We start from the raw sequence: 15,789 nt of genomic DNA on the forward strand, positions 1-15,789 counted from the left end.
TTGTTATAAGTGATAGGGCTCTTATTTTTTTTATCCTTAAGCAAATTACTGTACATTATGAATGTTTTAACCCTTTTTCTTCTGTTACATCATTCTTGTTAAAAATATCCTATTCTATTAATAATTCTAGATGCCCCCCTACAATTACATAGATAAATATATTACTGTATTTTAATATTTCTACTGTATATATTATTCATCATTTCTTAAATAGATTCTGGATCCGTCCCCGATTTTGCTCATTTACAGTATCACACACCTGTTACCTTAACAACATTAGAAAGGAGTCAAGATTCCTTTAAAAATATGTACTCTTAGGAAAAAATGAAAATAAAGGTCATATATCCACAATGACTCTCTGCACATCGTGAATGCTTTAGACCTAAACAATACATTACATCACAGGCTTAGAAGCAGAAAAGACAAAAAAAAAAAAAGAAAATACTTAAGAGCACAAGAGACTAGGAAAGGGCTCACCCTAATTCTTGTCTCTTGCAGTAGAAACGGGTGACCTACCACTCCTATGGATGATGACTCCTCATGCTGCTGTTGAGGTAGCAGCACAGTTACATGATTTTCAAACCTACTAATGTATATTATGACTTAGCTATGAACACACACATTCTTAATACTCTGATAAACTTTGTCTTTATATAAAATACTTACACGCACATCTCATAATTATTTATAATAAATACTTAAAATTTCACACCTCTCACATGTCTTTCAGCATGTGCAGGAAGGCCCAAGTCCTCCAGTATGAAGGGTAAGGGGTCTTCCAAAGCCAATTCAATGTTGGTAAATACCAACATACTAGTTATGTTCTCCCAACACCTCCATCTGTGTCTTGTCCACTCTGGCCATCACTAGGCGTTGGTTCAGAAACTCCAAAAGCTGCAAGTTCTGGCAGAAGTGGCAAGGGTCTAGCAGGCCAGTACCTAACAGCTTTCATGCTCTCAGACTCTAGCTGAAGTGTTTGTAAACGTTTTAGTAATGGCCACACATGTTGTTCTAACCACTCGCCCACTGTCCAATCATCAAACCATTCAGCCAAGGCCTCCCGAGCTGTTTTCATAAGAAGTGTTACGGCATGCAGTCGTGCTGGTAGTTCTTCAAGGTCTTCATCTACTCTCATTGGTGATGAGAAGTTATGACGGCGGTTATAGTCAGTGATCCATGCACGACTCCTTGTTACGCGTTCAATATAAGAATCAACGTCTCGCCTTGTAGCATCAAGGCGTGCGGTAACCTTGAATACCTGAGCGCCAGGGAAGAAGCACCACGAAAATTTGTCCCAAAGATATGGATCACCATCTAAATTCAACCATGTTTGGTACTTTGGTGTCTGCATGCAGTTTAGAGCTTGATAAAGTTGTCCCTGAACAGAGGCATTAAAGTAGCCATGGGAAACTGCAATCAGATTAACCGCTAGTGATGGAAGGGATGCTGGGAGCAGCTCACATAAGACAGCGAAATGATCATATCGTTGCCATCCTGTGAGAACTATTCCACGAAAACCAGCTGTAAACTTATTTGCCTCACTAGCCATAACATCCAACCAGTTAAGGTTATTATCTAAATGCCTTCGGACATTTGGAACCGTCAACTGTTCACCAAATGCACCCTTAAATGCAGAGGCAGCCCATACACGAGAAAACACTTGGCTATATTTGGTCCACACAGATGGCTGAACAAACCTATACACATCTTCAGCATATACCCATACCATAGGCTCTACCAGTTCACCTAAGTGAGCCTCTTGCATGGCAGATTCTGAAACATGCCGCAACATATCATCCCAAATCAAAGGAATTGCAGCATACTTCTTACGTACATATCTTGCAACAGCTTCAACATGTTGTAGAAACAATGTTTCTCTCAGTACTAAGCGGCACTTTTCACACTCCCCTATCTGAAACACCTCATCACAGCCAATATGCAGATAACGAGCACCTGGGTGAAGTGACATTACCTGATCCACCATGGAGTGAACCAGCCACATTGACTCATTCAGAGATGGGCACAGAGCTTGTGGGAGCTCAGGAACTTCACGTAGATGTGCAAAACGTTCATGCTTAAGGGCAAATTCTAAGTGGCCAAAGGTTTGGACAAGAGGAATAACTTCCAAGCCATGATTGCGGCAAGCTGTTACTAAGTTTGCAATTTGTTTCCTAGAATAGTGATTTTTAGCAGCAGCCTGTGCTAGTCGACCCCTCCATGGAAACATATCTTCATATTCCAGTAACACTGCTGTGGCACCTTGTCCAGCTATCCATGGCAGAAGCTGCATTACACCTGACATTTTTGGGGGTGCACCCTTCAAGTCAAAATGCACAACACGGTGGGGTGGTATATAATTGGGTCGATCTGTTCGTCCATATACTGGCTCACCGTAGGGATTATAACGGTACTGACCTCCACCCCATGTGCCACCAGGTGGTGGATCTTGCTGAGGTAACATAACACCCCCTGGCACTGCTACTGCTTGTTGCTCTTGCGCCTTGCGTTCTGCAACTCGCCGCTGGAGAACTTCGACTGCTAGACGATGCTGTGCTTGAGCAGGATCTGAGGGTATGGTTTCCTCATTGATTACATTTTCATTTTGGTGAGTCCAGTCCTCATGTTGTTGTTCATTCTGATTGTCCTGGTCTTCTCGACGGCGTGGCCAATCACCTGCTTGCTGGACATCACTGCCCGTTACAAACTTTACATGCTGGACCTGGGTATTATCAGCAGAACCTTGACCATGACCATCCCTTTCATGAGAAGCATACAGCGTGTTAAGGGCACGGTGTCTTGGAGCCGAGGGATGATCCAGTGGTCCCCCAGGAGCATATTGCAGGTAAACAACACCTACAGTTACCAAAACACATGCAGCCCACACCACCTGTCGTCTTGAGCGCCAGGCTCCCACTCCAGCACGCCCAAACCAGGCACGCACTACCTCCATGCTAGATCGTGCACACAGTGATGCCCACGTGTGTCTTGCCAGATGACTCTCTCCGGATGTCCAGTATCTAGCCTCAGAACCTGCCAAAAGCAAACTGCATCAGTATACAATACACCAATGAAAGATTGTAATTCAGAACCTATCAGGCACACACTATACTGTACTGAAAAACTGACCATAAATGAATGTAGACAATTCTAAGTGAAGGGATATGAACCTGCTGTCCAGCAGTCCCAAAATTATCAAATTATTAATCAGGCTTAGTCTACCATGGTTAATAGTGTGATGGGCTGGAAGTCTCAGGACTCTTGGATTGCAGGTTACAAACATGTTTACTTCGTAGAACAATACAAGAGTGTTGTACTTGCCGACTTCAGAAGCAGTTTATAAAAAATGTATCCAGACTTAAAATTAGCAATCTGGTATGTCCAATGGTGCAAGATTTTGTTTAAACAAGATATTTAAATTTCGAGACAACTAAAAATTTTATGGAATACCTTCTGACTTGCCTAGTCAGAAAAATTGTTTTGCTAAACATATAATGTGCTTAAATTGCCCCAAAATCAGTCTGACCATAAAAAATTAATGCTGTATTTAACTGTTATTACCGTAAGTAATTCTAATTAAATTTAGGCCTGACCAAAGAAAGGTTTAAAATAATTTTTTTTAATACAGTGACCATCTCCCAAAAAGACAGGGTGACCCAAAGAAGACAAAGTTAGTTTCAGTGCAAATTAAAAATTTGCAGTTCTGTATCATATGCAAATATATTTATAATGAACATGATTCAAGTCATAATTCAATGGACAGGGGACTTGGACCACAGTTGAAGCCCCCTATCCATCTTTCTGTTTATTCATATTCACATATATAAAGCTTTTATTATACCTTCTTGCAAATCATTTAAGTAAATTAGACACATTGTTCGGATTAATGCTGGTTCTTTTGAGACTCCCCTGGCAACATTTTCCTCCCACAGATGTTTTTCTTCTTATGACTGATAAGTTTAGTACAGTGGTACCCCGAGTTTCGCACAGCTCCCAACTCAAACAATTATGTAAGTGCATTATTGTAAGTGCATTATTGTAAGTGCTTTTGTAATTGTATTTTTGGGGGTCTGAAAAGGACTAATCTAATTTACATTATTCTCTACGGGAACAAATTCGTTCGGTAATGGGACTCAAACGGCCTTTTGGAATGAATTATGGCCGAAACTCTGGGTACCACTGTACTTCCCCATGATTATAATAGTTAGCTGCCAATTTTTGCAGTTTCTATATGGATCTTCCAAGGGAAATCATTCAAAGTTTTTAAAACCTAAATGTAGTCTACCCGCAGACATCTTTCTTGAGTGATTTCCGAGATTCTCAGTCTTTCCATGCTGAAAGTCACAGAGCTAACAAACATTCTTGTATAAAAGAATGAGAGTTCATTGTTTATATTGTTCCAATCAGTTCTCTGACTGTTAAAGCTGAATTTACTAAACATTCCCTCATGATGACTAATGATTATGTTCTCCACAGCTGTATTAATTTATACTTGCTTGTAAATCAATGAGGCTGTGATGCAGGTACAGGCAGGCCCCGCTTTTCAGTGCTTCGCTTTATGGCATTTCGCTTATGCAGTGGTTTTCAATTATACCCGTTCTTCATTTATTCAGACTTCCTACAATAAATATAGTCACAACTCACTATAAGCTAAAGACAAAAACATTTTAAGGTAAGTAATATGTGTATTGTATATGCATTTTTTACATGCATTAGTACGAGTTTCTATGAGGGCTTTAAACATACCATTTATTTCTGTGAGCAGGCCATTTATGCACAAAATTTCAATGTTCATTTTTGTCTTTATACCTCATCTATTTGCAGCAAAGATAAAGGAGGTTATTTTATGTCAACTGTTTGGCAATGATTATGTTGGTGAATTTAATACCAGCAATACTGTTGGCGAGTCCATTGTATCTTCCACTCTTGCTTCTGTGTTTAGTATGCCTTGTCTAGTAGAATTCCATCTCTTTGTAAAGTTAGATAAAAAGGACATTTTATCGTGGCTACGTTTTGCTCTCCAGGAGTTTTGTCAAGCTTGAAAATGTTTGCACACGTGTCCCTTTCCCTAACATAGTTGTTAATTCTTCTAACATTATTACTCTTTGTAAAGTGACTGGTGTGATTACTCTTGCTCTGCCCAGTATAGCTAGTGTTTGTAATATACAGTGGACCCCCGGTTAACGAACTTTTTTCATTCCAGTAGTATGTTCAGGTGCCAGTACTGACCGAATTTTTTCCCATAAGGAATATTGTGAAGTAGATTAGTCCATTTCAGACCCCCAAACATACACGTACAAACGCACTTACATAAATACACTTACATAATTGGTCGCATTTGGAGGTGATCGTTAAGCGGGGGTCCACTGTATTAGGGCATAACTTTTTTATTCTCGTGTGTATATCACCTATTTCGTTTTCACCAGTGACATGTACTTGTGCCATTTTTTCCGTGTTTTGTATGTAGGTTTAGTCTCTCAGCTGTTTCTCTCTTTTTTTTTAATTTATCACTGTTTAAAAATGGTTTTTGTTGGAAACATTGCTTATCCTCAATAAAACAGTGGGAAATTTAGGTCACAGCAATGTTTTTTTTTTCCTTAAGTGAATCTTTATACATCTTTGGGTGTTAGAATCTACACTTTTTGCCAGTGAACCCAAAATGAAGAGCAAGTAATAATAGAAACAAGTTTTTTCCTTTTTACATGTGGTAATTTATACAGGAGAAGGGGTTAATAATCTCTTGCTCCCAGCATTTTAGTCGCCTCTTACGACACGCATGACTTGTCAATGGAAATAATAATACTATAATAATAATAATAATAATAATAATAATAATAATTGCTGGAAGCTGTTTTTCAAGAAGATTAATATTAAAAGCCATTGACCTCTTAAGTTGTTAAATTACATTCATTAGCAAAATTCTGTTAATGATTCTCTCATTTAATTTTGCATGCATGACTGGAACATTAATGAATAAATAAAGGAAAATGACAGTGAACATAACAGTAATAAGCTGGAAGGAAATCAAGCACAATTAGTCAAAACATTTAATACACAGTGATGGTGTTACATTAACATGCACAAGTATTTTTTGATGCCAGAGCAACTACAACAGCAAACATACAATAATCTAAGATTGATTCTGATTAACTGACAGACTCGGAACTACAAACGCCAAATTGCAACACAATTGTCTACGGGCAAACAAACAACATTGTGAAAATAAATGGTATGAAATACCGACACACTGGAAACATAAACACATATGCAGTTTAAGACAAGCTCAACCATGTCGAGCCCTCAATCCAGTTCACACTTGAAGAAGAAGTCGGCAACACTCTTCCTTTCCTTGATGTTCTTCTCTGCAAAACTGACCATGAACTTCGTTTTAAAGTCTATCGAAAACCAACGAACCAAAACGATCTTCTCCACTTCTACTCTCACCACAACACCAAAACTAAATGTGGTGTAATTATAGGCTTCTTCCTGCGCGCACTCAGAATCTGCAGCAATGAGTTCCTTGAGGAAGAATGCACTATAATTGAACAAGTATTTTCTAAACTCCACTATCCTCGTCACTTCATCAGAGACTGCAGACGGCAGGCATTAAACATCTTCAACACGCCCAGAGAAGACACTGCCGAGAAGAGATACATAGTCCTCCCCACCAACTCCATTGCCAAACATATTTCCAACATCTTTTCCAATACATCATTCCAAGTATCTACCTCCACAACCACGACCATCAAGGACATCACCAGTAGTAGACAGGACAAGCTTCCATCCTCTGCAGGGGTATACATAATCCCTTGTAATGACTGCAACAAATTATACGTGGGGGAAACATCAAGAGACCTCCAAACACGTATTTCAGAACACCAATACGCAAGCAGGACTGACGATACAAGGAATGCCTGTGTACAACATCGCAGTTCACACAACCATTTAATTAACTACAGAAACTCAAGACTTATCGCCACAGAAGACAACACTCAATACCGAAGAATCCTGGAATCATCGCTTATCTCTATAACCAACAATTTCAACCAGAACAATGGCTTCTATAACATAGCTGAACCACTTGCAAAGAAACTTCTTCATTGCTATCCCACATAAGAACATAGAACACTGCAGAAGGTCTACTCACAACTTGTCCAATACCCCTGCCAAGCTACCCAAGACTCTATAAGCCCACCTGGTAGATCATCAAATGCAGCATTCTTCACCTGACCTCAACATTCTGAACCTGACTATAAATACTCCCGTACCTTCCACCCCAGGTAGATCTGTGTATGACTTGAAAAAGCCCAGTGTGGGCGAAACGTTGTCAATAAAGGATCACATTAAACTGCATATGTGTTTATGTTTCCAAACAACATTGTATTTCACACACAGGATAATGCAAGCAAAGGTAATACAATTATGTGATATATGTAAGTCAAAACAAGGGAAAAATAAACATGAATCTCTCAAGCACTTTTGTGTACTCACAATAATATATAAATGCTATTTGAAAGAAAAATTTGTTAGTTTTTATACCAACTTTGTGACAGTGGACAAAAGATTTCTGTTATTGTCATGATGATGGGATTCTTACTGAATGAACAGACTAATTTTTTTATATACTTATCTCTGAAATCTTGTTCACCACTGTGCTATATTCCCTTGTTTGTGTGGTTGTAAAATTAATTCTTTTGGTGAACTGCCTCTATGGATAATTTAATCACATCAACAGTAGAAGAACCACAGGCCTGTACATGCAAGTTCATATACAAGTATAATACATGCATGCATGTGCACACAGTGCCCAGCCTACAAAACCCTAATCGCACAGCAAAGAAAACATTAATTGGGTTGCATACGCTGAAAATCGACTGAGGTCCATATATCTACTGGAGGCGCCCGGTTAGGCTGCATGCTCTTCAAGGAATACATGCTCTCCTGAGCCACTCAACCACCCTTCTAGGGTGGCGCTGAAAGAAGGGGTATACAAAAATATGCCACGCCCATTGGGTTATGTTTAAAAAAACATTAACAGCCTTTTTTTTTTTGATACATAAAACATTTTCAATCACTATGATAAAAGCAGGACCATCGACTAATAGGCTAAATTACCAACTACTAAGATCATTTGCAATGTGTTTAAAAGAAGGAGGGGGGAGGTTAGTGGTTAGATGTAATTTTATCCAATGAGGTAGTGGCAAGACTTGGGCCCATACAGTACCTTGTCTACTGAAGCCAGAAAGGAGGACGGTGTAGGCAGTCAATATATCTGACTACACACTGCTGCAGCTACTGCATTTAATGTGATCACTGGATGTGTGTGTGCTTGTCTGCTGTCCTAGTGCTAAAGAGGTTCTGGAAAAAAAAAAAGAGGATCTCATTAGCTGCACTGAAAATACAATGTAGGATGAAATACTGGGGTAGGAGAGGAATCACTAATTATATTAACTTTGAAGTGCTAAATCTGTGGGAATCATCCAGTGCCTAGGGAACAGAGAATAATCAGGTTAGATCAAAGTCAGGGAAGGATACCTCAAAATTCCTTGTACTAAGACCTTCACCAGCATCCAAGTACCTCATCTTTCCTGTCCACTATGTAGTATGTATAAATTTGAACACTTAAAATTACTGGGAGCATCTAAAGTCCCTCACACTGCATTTCCTGGAGGAATTGGTTCCAAATTGCCACACTGAAATTACTCCTTACAAAAGGAGACTGCAAAACATCTCCAATTAAAGGCAGAGGTGTAATAAGTACACTATGAGATAACTTCATGGAATTACCAATGAAAAAGAGCAAATTTGACAAACTGCTCTAAAGCTAAACTATTCTTGATCAGCTGGCCTATAGTGTCTGTCAGTGGCATGCAGAGGTCTGGTGATGCCCAGGACCAACTCTTGATTATATGCCCCAAATCACTATCTGACTTCCCTCTCTAGTTGGATGCCACCTCCCCCTCTGCACACCACTGTTGTCTATGCTGGACTGAATGTAGTCTGTCAAATGCTATATCAACCAGAATGTGATGGATATGTGGACCAGAAGGCCACCAGCAGCAAGAACCTGGTTGATCAGGTTAGCACCAGACAAGTCTGGCCTAGGGCTAGGTTGCAGGAGGAAAACTTTCAAACCTGTCAAAAGTATAACTATCTTCAAGAGGGAACTCGAGGGATTCCTCAAAATAGTTCATCAGCCAGGTTGTAGTGTATACACTGGAATGTGGGTGGGCACTAATAGCTTGATTGATCATGCTAGCAACCAAAGGCCTGATCAGGGACCAGGCCATGCATTGGGCAGTGATGTTCATAAGTACCTTTGATATACCTTTGAAGAATTTCGAGAGTATATCTACTCTCTGAGCCCGGCCATGGGCCAGGCTCGTCTGGTGCTCGCCTGGTCAACCAGGCTGCTGCTGCTGGAGGCCCGCTGCCCCACATATCCATCACAGCCTGGTTGATCTGGCACCTGGTGAAGATACTTGTCTAGTTTCCTCTTGTTCCAACAGTGTTCCAAATGAACTCTCACAGCCAGACCTCGCTGCTGATTGCCTGGTTGACCAGATTCTTGCTGTTGGAGACTCATGGGCCCACATATTCACCATAGCCTAGCTGATCTGGTGTAATGCAGAGTGCATTCACAGTTCTTTGAGGCAGTCCCTGTAGTTGAATGCTTACCGGTTCGATGCTGGTAATCAATTCCCTCTGAACTTTTACAGCTCTGCTGTTTCTCCTGCCTTGAATGGAACTGTCAACATTGAGAAGTACTCTTAGTAAAACAGTACAAGCAATTTGTAACAGCCTTTAAGGGACTTCACTTCAGTTATTACGTGCCATAGTCATGCTGGTGTGAGATTAGTTTGTAAAAACCTGCATTTGTGGTCACAGTGGAGCCCATGCTCACATTTCTATGGTGTATGGAAACACACCTAATTGGGAGCAAAGCCAAAAAAATTAGGCCAACACAGTACAGTGTATAGATCACCGGCCTGCTAGTTTTAAGACTGGCTTGCCACGGGTTCAAGCCCTAAGTTCAGTGAGATCTTCGAGTATTTCTCCTTATTGTATATCTAATGTTTTTATTGAGGTGTATTATTATATAGTAATATAATAAAATTAAGAGCCAAACCGGAAAGGATAATACAGTGTATTAAGAACCCAGTGAAGAGGGAGAGTCAAATTTTTACCTCGTTAAGTGAAGCGGATAAATAATTTATAGGTTCCAAATAATAGTGTAAAATCGAAAGTTTACTTAATTTTTTTTTAACAGCTTAGCGGAGGATAGTAAGGAGGTCCATTCCACCTCCGGTATAACACCCCCACCTCTGGCCACCCCTACATACTTTCCATACGCTACTTACCCACAGCCCCCCTGCCACCTTTCTTTTCACATCCTGTACCACCCCCACCTACTTCACCTTACTTCCTACACCCGCCACCTCCACCTTCGCTACCTCCCCCCCCCCACCATCCCCTAATCACCCTCCCCCCCCATCATCCCCTAATCACGCCCCGGGCGTCACTTTCCCTATGACGCAGCACACACCAAGACCGCTGTTCCAGACACTCCCACCACAACACCTCACTCCACTCCTGAGGTCCAGTCCCTGGACCCATTATGTACCTCTGTAATCTTTTAACTACCACCCACAGGATGGGTATGGGGTGCATAATAAAGATATTACACTAACTCCTTTAATCCAAGAAAAATGTGCCACTGAAAATAAATCGATGCATATTTAGGTTATGAAAAAAAATAAAAATGCATTAAAACCCTTTATTTTAAAACGTCCATAAACACAGTATACAAATAAAGACAAGACTAATAAGTTAAAGTAACAAGATTACATAAACCTAGCTCAGTAGTATACTTAGTGTTCTGCTCACAGCTGACAAGGACGGGGTTTCCATTCTCGGGCAGGGCAAGACGTATGGGCAAGTTCTCTTACACCTGCTGCCCATTATGTAGCAATAAATGGGTACCTTGGTGTTGGTCAACTGTTGTGTGTCTGACTTCCTGGGAAATAGTTGTATACCTTCAGTAGGTCTGGGCTTTGGAAATGAACTGTGAAACAATATCAGCTGCGAATTTAACAGAAAAAAAAAGTCCTAATCTGTAGACGTCTAACATTCTTTTTAGGTTAATTACAGCATCATTCCCAATGTAGCTAGCCCCTCAAGGAAGGTTCCTTGATGTTGGTGAGGGGCTCTTGATTTAGGGAATTGGATCTGTGCTCCAGTTCCCCGAATTAAGCCTGAATGCCTTCCACATCCCCCCCCCAGGCGCTGTATAATCCTCCGGGTTTAGCGCTTCCCCCTTGATTATAATAATAATAATCCCAATGTAGCTTAACTAGAATTCGGGGCCATTTTCTAATGTATTTTCTAACTACCTAGCACATAATGGGTATAGCGTGCACAGTAAAGCCTTTATACACTAAATTGTCCCTTCAAGGAAGGATCTTTTATGCTAGTGAACGGCTCTTTATCCATGGATCAAACCTGATTATCTTTCCTTCCCCAGGCGTTACATGCATGGTCTTACGGGCTTAACACTTAAATGTGAATATAACTAAACTGCCGCGGTATGTACAGGAATATATCATGTCAGTGTTGTCAGTATTAAGAATGAGCTTATTGGTAGTCACCCAAGTAGATATCTTAATGTCCTCCTCATTAACAGTGTTATTGAGAGAATTCAGATTTGAATGGATGACAAAAGCTGTCATCTATAAACAGAACCGGTTTAAGTACGTCCCAATGTATCCCAAGTACTTAAACCTGTTATGTTTGCAGATGACACAACTTATATCAGTGCCAATTCAAATCCGAATTCTCTCACTAACATTATTAATGAGAAGCTCATAAAGATATCACCTTGGATAACTAAAAATAAACTCACTCTTAATACTGGCACGACCTTCTACATTATGTTTGGGAACAAAGCTGCAAATGTCCAACTAAATATAATGATTAACGATTCTCACATTGTAAGACAAGAGAAAATTCTTGGGCTTATACCTTGACAGCAACTTGAAATTTAACTCCCACATCCAGAAAATAACTAAGGTCTCTAAAACAGTAAGAATCCCCTTTAAGAAAAAAAAAAGTTACAATGACTAGTCAATGGTCGAAGTCGGGCCGAAACATCTCATAAATTTGGGTCTCCTACGTGCGGGTTATTATTTGTGCATACTCTGAGACAAGTTACTATATGTACCTCAAACAGCACTACTTACTGTATTATTTTCAAATCTATTATTACCTTACTTATGATAGTTGTGCCTGGGGATCTACTTCAGCGCATCACCTAAGGCCAATGATAACAAAAAGTGGCTGTACAAACAATCACCCAATTTACTGCCAGACAATACAATCCCCTACTTCAAAAGTTTAAACTTACTCAAAATGAATAACAATCATCCATACTACTGTGCATACTATGTATACAGGTCAATTAATTCAAATATATATCCTGATCTAAAATTCTTCCTAGATACCTACAACAGAACTCACAGGCATAATACAAGAAACAATAATCTCCGATATTTCCCGTATTCTTCTCAACCTGGATAAAAATTCAGTGCGCATAAAAGGTCCTCAAATCCTGAAATGTTTCCTCTCTGCCAACTGTTTCAAAGCTACCGTTAAAAAGCACATTCTTACCTTAATGTGATTTTGACATCTACTTACCTACCTACCCAACAATATACTATGATAAACAAATCCTGAATTATTATTATAATCAAGGGGGAAGCGCTAAACCTGGAGGATTATACAGCGCCTGGGGGGGGGGGGGGCTGTGGAAGGCATTCAGGCTTAATTCGGGGAACTGGAGCACAGGTCCAATTCCCTAAATCAAGAGCCCCTCACCAACATCAAGGAACCTTCCTTGAGGGGAACAAATCCTGAAACCTTGTTTTCATACAATCTTATTCCTGTTCTTGCTTCAGCTTTTTCTTTCAACTTCCATATATTTTTAAGGCTGACCGAAATGCCTTCCATAACCAATGGCAATATGTCAATTAATCTTATATCAAGTGTATAATGCACTTTATAGAAATGAAGATTATTATTAGCTTATGTTGAAGAAATGTACAAATGTTTGACAGTGTTATCGTCCGCTTCATTACTACTTGGACCCTCCCCTACACTTTCCCAAACGTCGTGCGTCCGCCACCCCCTCCCTCAACATCTTGTGTCCACCACCTTCCTTACTTCATCGTGTTTCAGTCACCCCCCTTACAACATCGTGTCTTTCACCACCCCTCTCAACATCGTGCGTCCGCCATCCACTCAACATCGTGCGTCCACCCCCGCTCCCCACAACATCGTGTGCCCGCCACCCGCTTCATCTGTTTCGTTGCACCTTCAATATAACTAGGAAGGTTAGCGTCTTGCGTGCTGCAGTCACATTAAGGCATTCACGTCCACCGCTTTCCATAACATAACCTAGCAATGTGGGCGGTGCTAGCTCTGCCAAGCTCCGTTGGGTCTGGATAGTAAGTGAATGGGTGACGCTATACCCATGGCTAGAGAGACCTCGATAAACCAGTTATATCACACCACAAGGCCACACAGTCAAAACAAGCACATGCAAGCGAAAAGTAACCTTGCCATTTCCCGTCGGTGGCTAACAAATTTAATCACTGAATATTTGAAGACAAATTCCTCAACCTTCATTTTCCACCAAAGGGAGATGAAACTAAATGTGTAAATTATAAGAATGAAAAAAATTGACAATATGCTTCCATAACCCATTTCGTATTAGAAAACTGCACTTAGTGGAACCTGGCAACACGGTTTGTTGTGATGACATCAGAGGCGCTGGTAGAGGAAGAGACGAGTGTTTACGCTGAGCATAACGAGGGTCATAATAGCAACACACCCTCGTGTTACTACCGTAATTGTATTACGGGACTTCCAACGTATGTTTCTTAACGCTTCCCCTATGCTTATTTTTATGTTGTCTGCTTGGATTATATGAACTTACATTATAGTATACAAGCATCAAGACAAGGCCACTCTTTGGAGGACCATAAGCCTATAAACAAAATGTTCTACAACAAATAAGCAAACTATAAAAAACGGTGGTTGAGTAGCACCACGACACGTTCAAATCTGCGCGCCTATTACCAATGTGGGAGAATGGGTTGCATATAAGAACATAAGAACATAAGAACGAAGGAACACTGCAGAAGGCCTACTGGCCCATGCGAGGCAGGTCCAAGTCTCCTACCGGCTTAAGCCAATGCACCCAACCTAGTCAGGTCAGGTCACATTGACTTAAGGGAGGAACACGGCAACCGACCTGGTAGCACAAGCTATCAGGTCTAACTCACACCCACCCACATCTACTCATGTATTTATCCAACCTATTTTTAAAGCTACACAACGTTCTAGCCTCTATAACGGTACTTGGGAGTTTGTTCCACTCATCCACAACTCTATTACCAAACCAGTACTTTCCTATATCCTTCCTGAATCTGAATTTTTCCAACTTAAAACCATTGCTGCGAGTCCTGTCTAGGCTAGATATTTTCAGCACACTATTTACATCCCCTTTATTTATTCCTGTCTTCCATTTATACACCTCAATCATATCCCCCCTAATTCTACGTCTTTCTAGAGAGTGCAGTTTCAGGGCCCTTAGTCTATCCTCATAGGGAAGGTTTCTGATACATGGGATCAACTTTGTCATCCTCCTTTGTACATTTTCCAGAGAATTTATATCCATTCTGTAATACGGTGACCAAAACTGTGCAGCATAATCTAAATGAGGCCTAACCAAGGATGTATAGAGTTGAAGAACAACCTGAGGACTCCTATTATTTATGCTTCTTGATATGAAGCCAAGGATTCTATTAGCTTTATTGCGAACACTTATGCACTGTTGTCTTGGTTTCAGATTACTGCTAACCAGAACTCCTAAATCTTTTTCGCAATCCGTAATATTAAGATCTACATTATTTAGTTTATATGTGGCATGGTTATTGTCCTGTCCAACATTTAGAACTTTGCATTTGTCTATATTAAACTGCATCTGCCACTTCTCCGACCACTGCATCAGTCTATTCAAATCTTCCTGGAGTGCTCGAATGTCCTCGTCAGAATGAATTCGACGGCCTATTTTGGTGTCATCGGCAAACTTGCCGATGTCGCTCTTTATGCCCTCATCTATGTCGTTTATGTAGATTGTGAACAGCAGGGGGCCTAACACTGACCCCTGTGGAACACCGCTCGTGACACTTCCCCACTCTGATTTCTCCCCATTTATGCAAACTCTCTGCTGCCTATTTGTCAACCATGCCTCTATCCAGGAAAAAATTTCTCCTCCTATTCCATGTGCTTTAATTTTCCTCAACAGTCTCTGATGTGGGACCCTGTCAAAAGCCTTACTGAAGTCCATATACACAATATCATATTCATTACCATGATCTACCTCCTCAAATACCTTAGTGAAAAAAGTTAATAAATTCGTAAGGCAGGAACGCCCCTTTGTAAAACCATGCTGAGATTCGTTGATTAATTTATGCTTTTCAAGGTGGCTACGAACTGCCTCGGCAATTATTGATTCCATAAATTTTCCCACTATGGAGGTCAGGCTTATTGGTCTATAGTTCGAAGCTAAGGACCTGTCACCTGTTTTGAAAATAGGTATCACATTTGCCATTTTCCACTTATCTGGCACCATGCCAGTTTGTAGTGATATGTTGAAAAGATTAGCCAAAGGTGTGCTAAGCTCCTCTTTACATTCCTTTAGAACCCTTGCATACAGTTCATCAGGGCCTG

The 15,789-nt window shown here is 40.5% G+C and overlaps 1 protein-coding gene across 7 annotated transcripts in view; it reads right to left on the reverse strand.

Moving 5' to 3' along the window:
* The window catches only part of LOC138852565 (hexosaminidase D), a 330,048-nt gene that overhangs the window by 1,417 nt on the left and 312,842 nt on the right, over window positions 1–15,789 (reverse strand). For 5 of the 7 annotated variants that reach the window (XM_070084102.1, XM_070084100.1, XM_070084101.1 and 2 more), the window contains 2 exons: window positions 8,222–8,355; window positions 1–3,030 (listed from right to left, as the gene is read on the reverse strand). The exon at window positions 1–3,030 is cut by the window's left edge and continues 1,417 nt beyond it. In XM_070084102.1, coding sequence (XP_069940203.1) covers window positions 818–2,950 — 2,133 coding nt within the window. In that variant the 5' untranslated portion in view covers window positions 2,951–3,030; window positions 8,222–8,355 and the 3' untranslated portion in view covers window positions 1–817. Of the gene's footprint in view, window positions 3,031–7,859; window positions 8,188–8,221; window positions 8,356–10,358; window positions 10,401–15,789 lie in introns of those variants that run through there. The other 2 variants (XM_070084105.1, XM_070084099.1) reach the window with 2 other exon arrangements.

The sequence above is a fragment of the Cherax quadricarinatus genome, chromosome 11 (assembly GCF_038502225.1).
Source record: "Cherax quadricarinatus isolate ZL_2023a chromosome 11, ASM3850222v1, whole genome shotgun sequence".
In the NCBI taxonomy this organism is placed as follows: Eukaryota; Metazoa; Arthropoda; class Malacostraca; order Decapoda; family Parastacidae; genus Cherax; species Cherax quadricarinatus.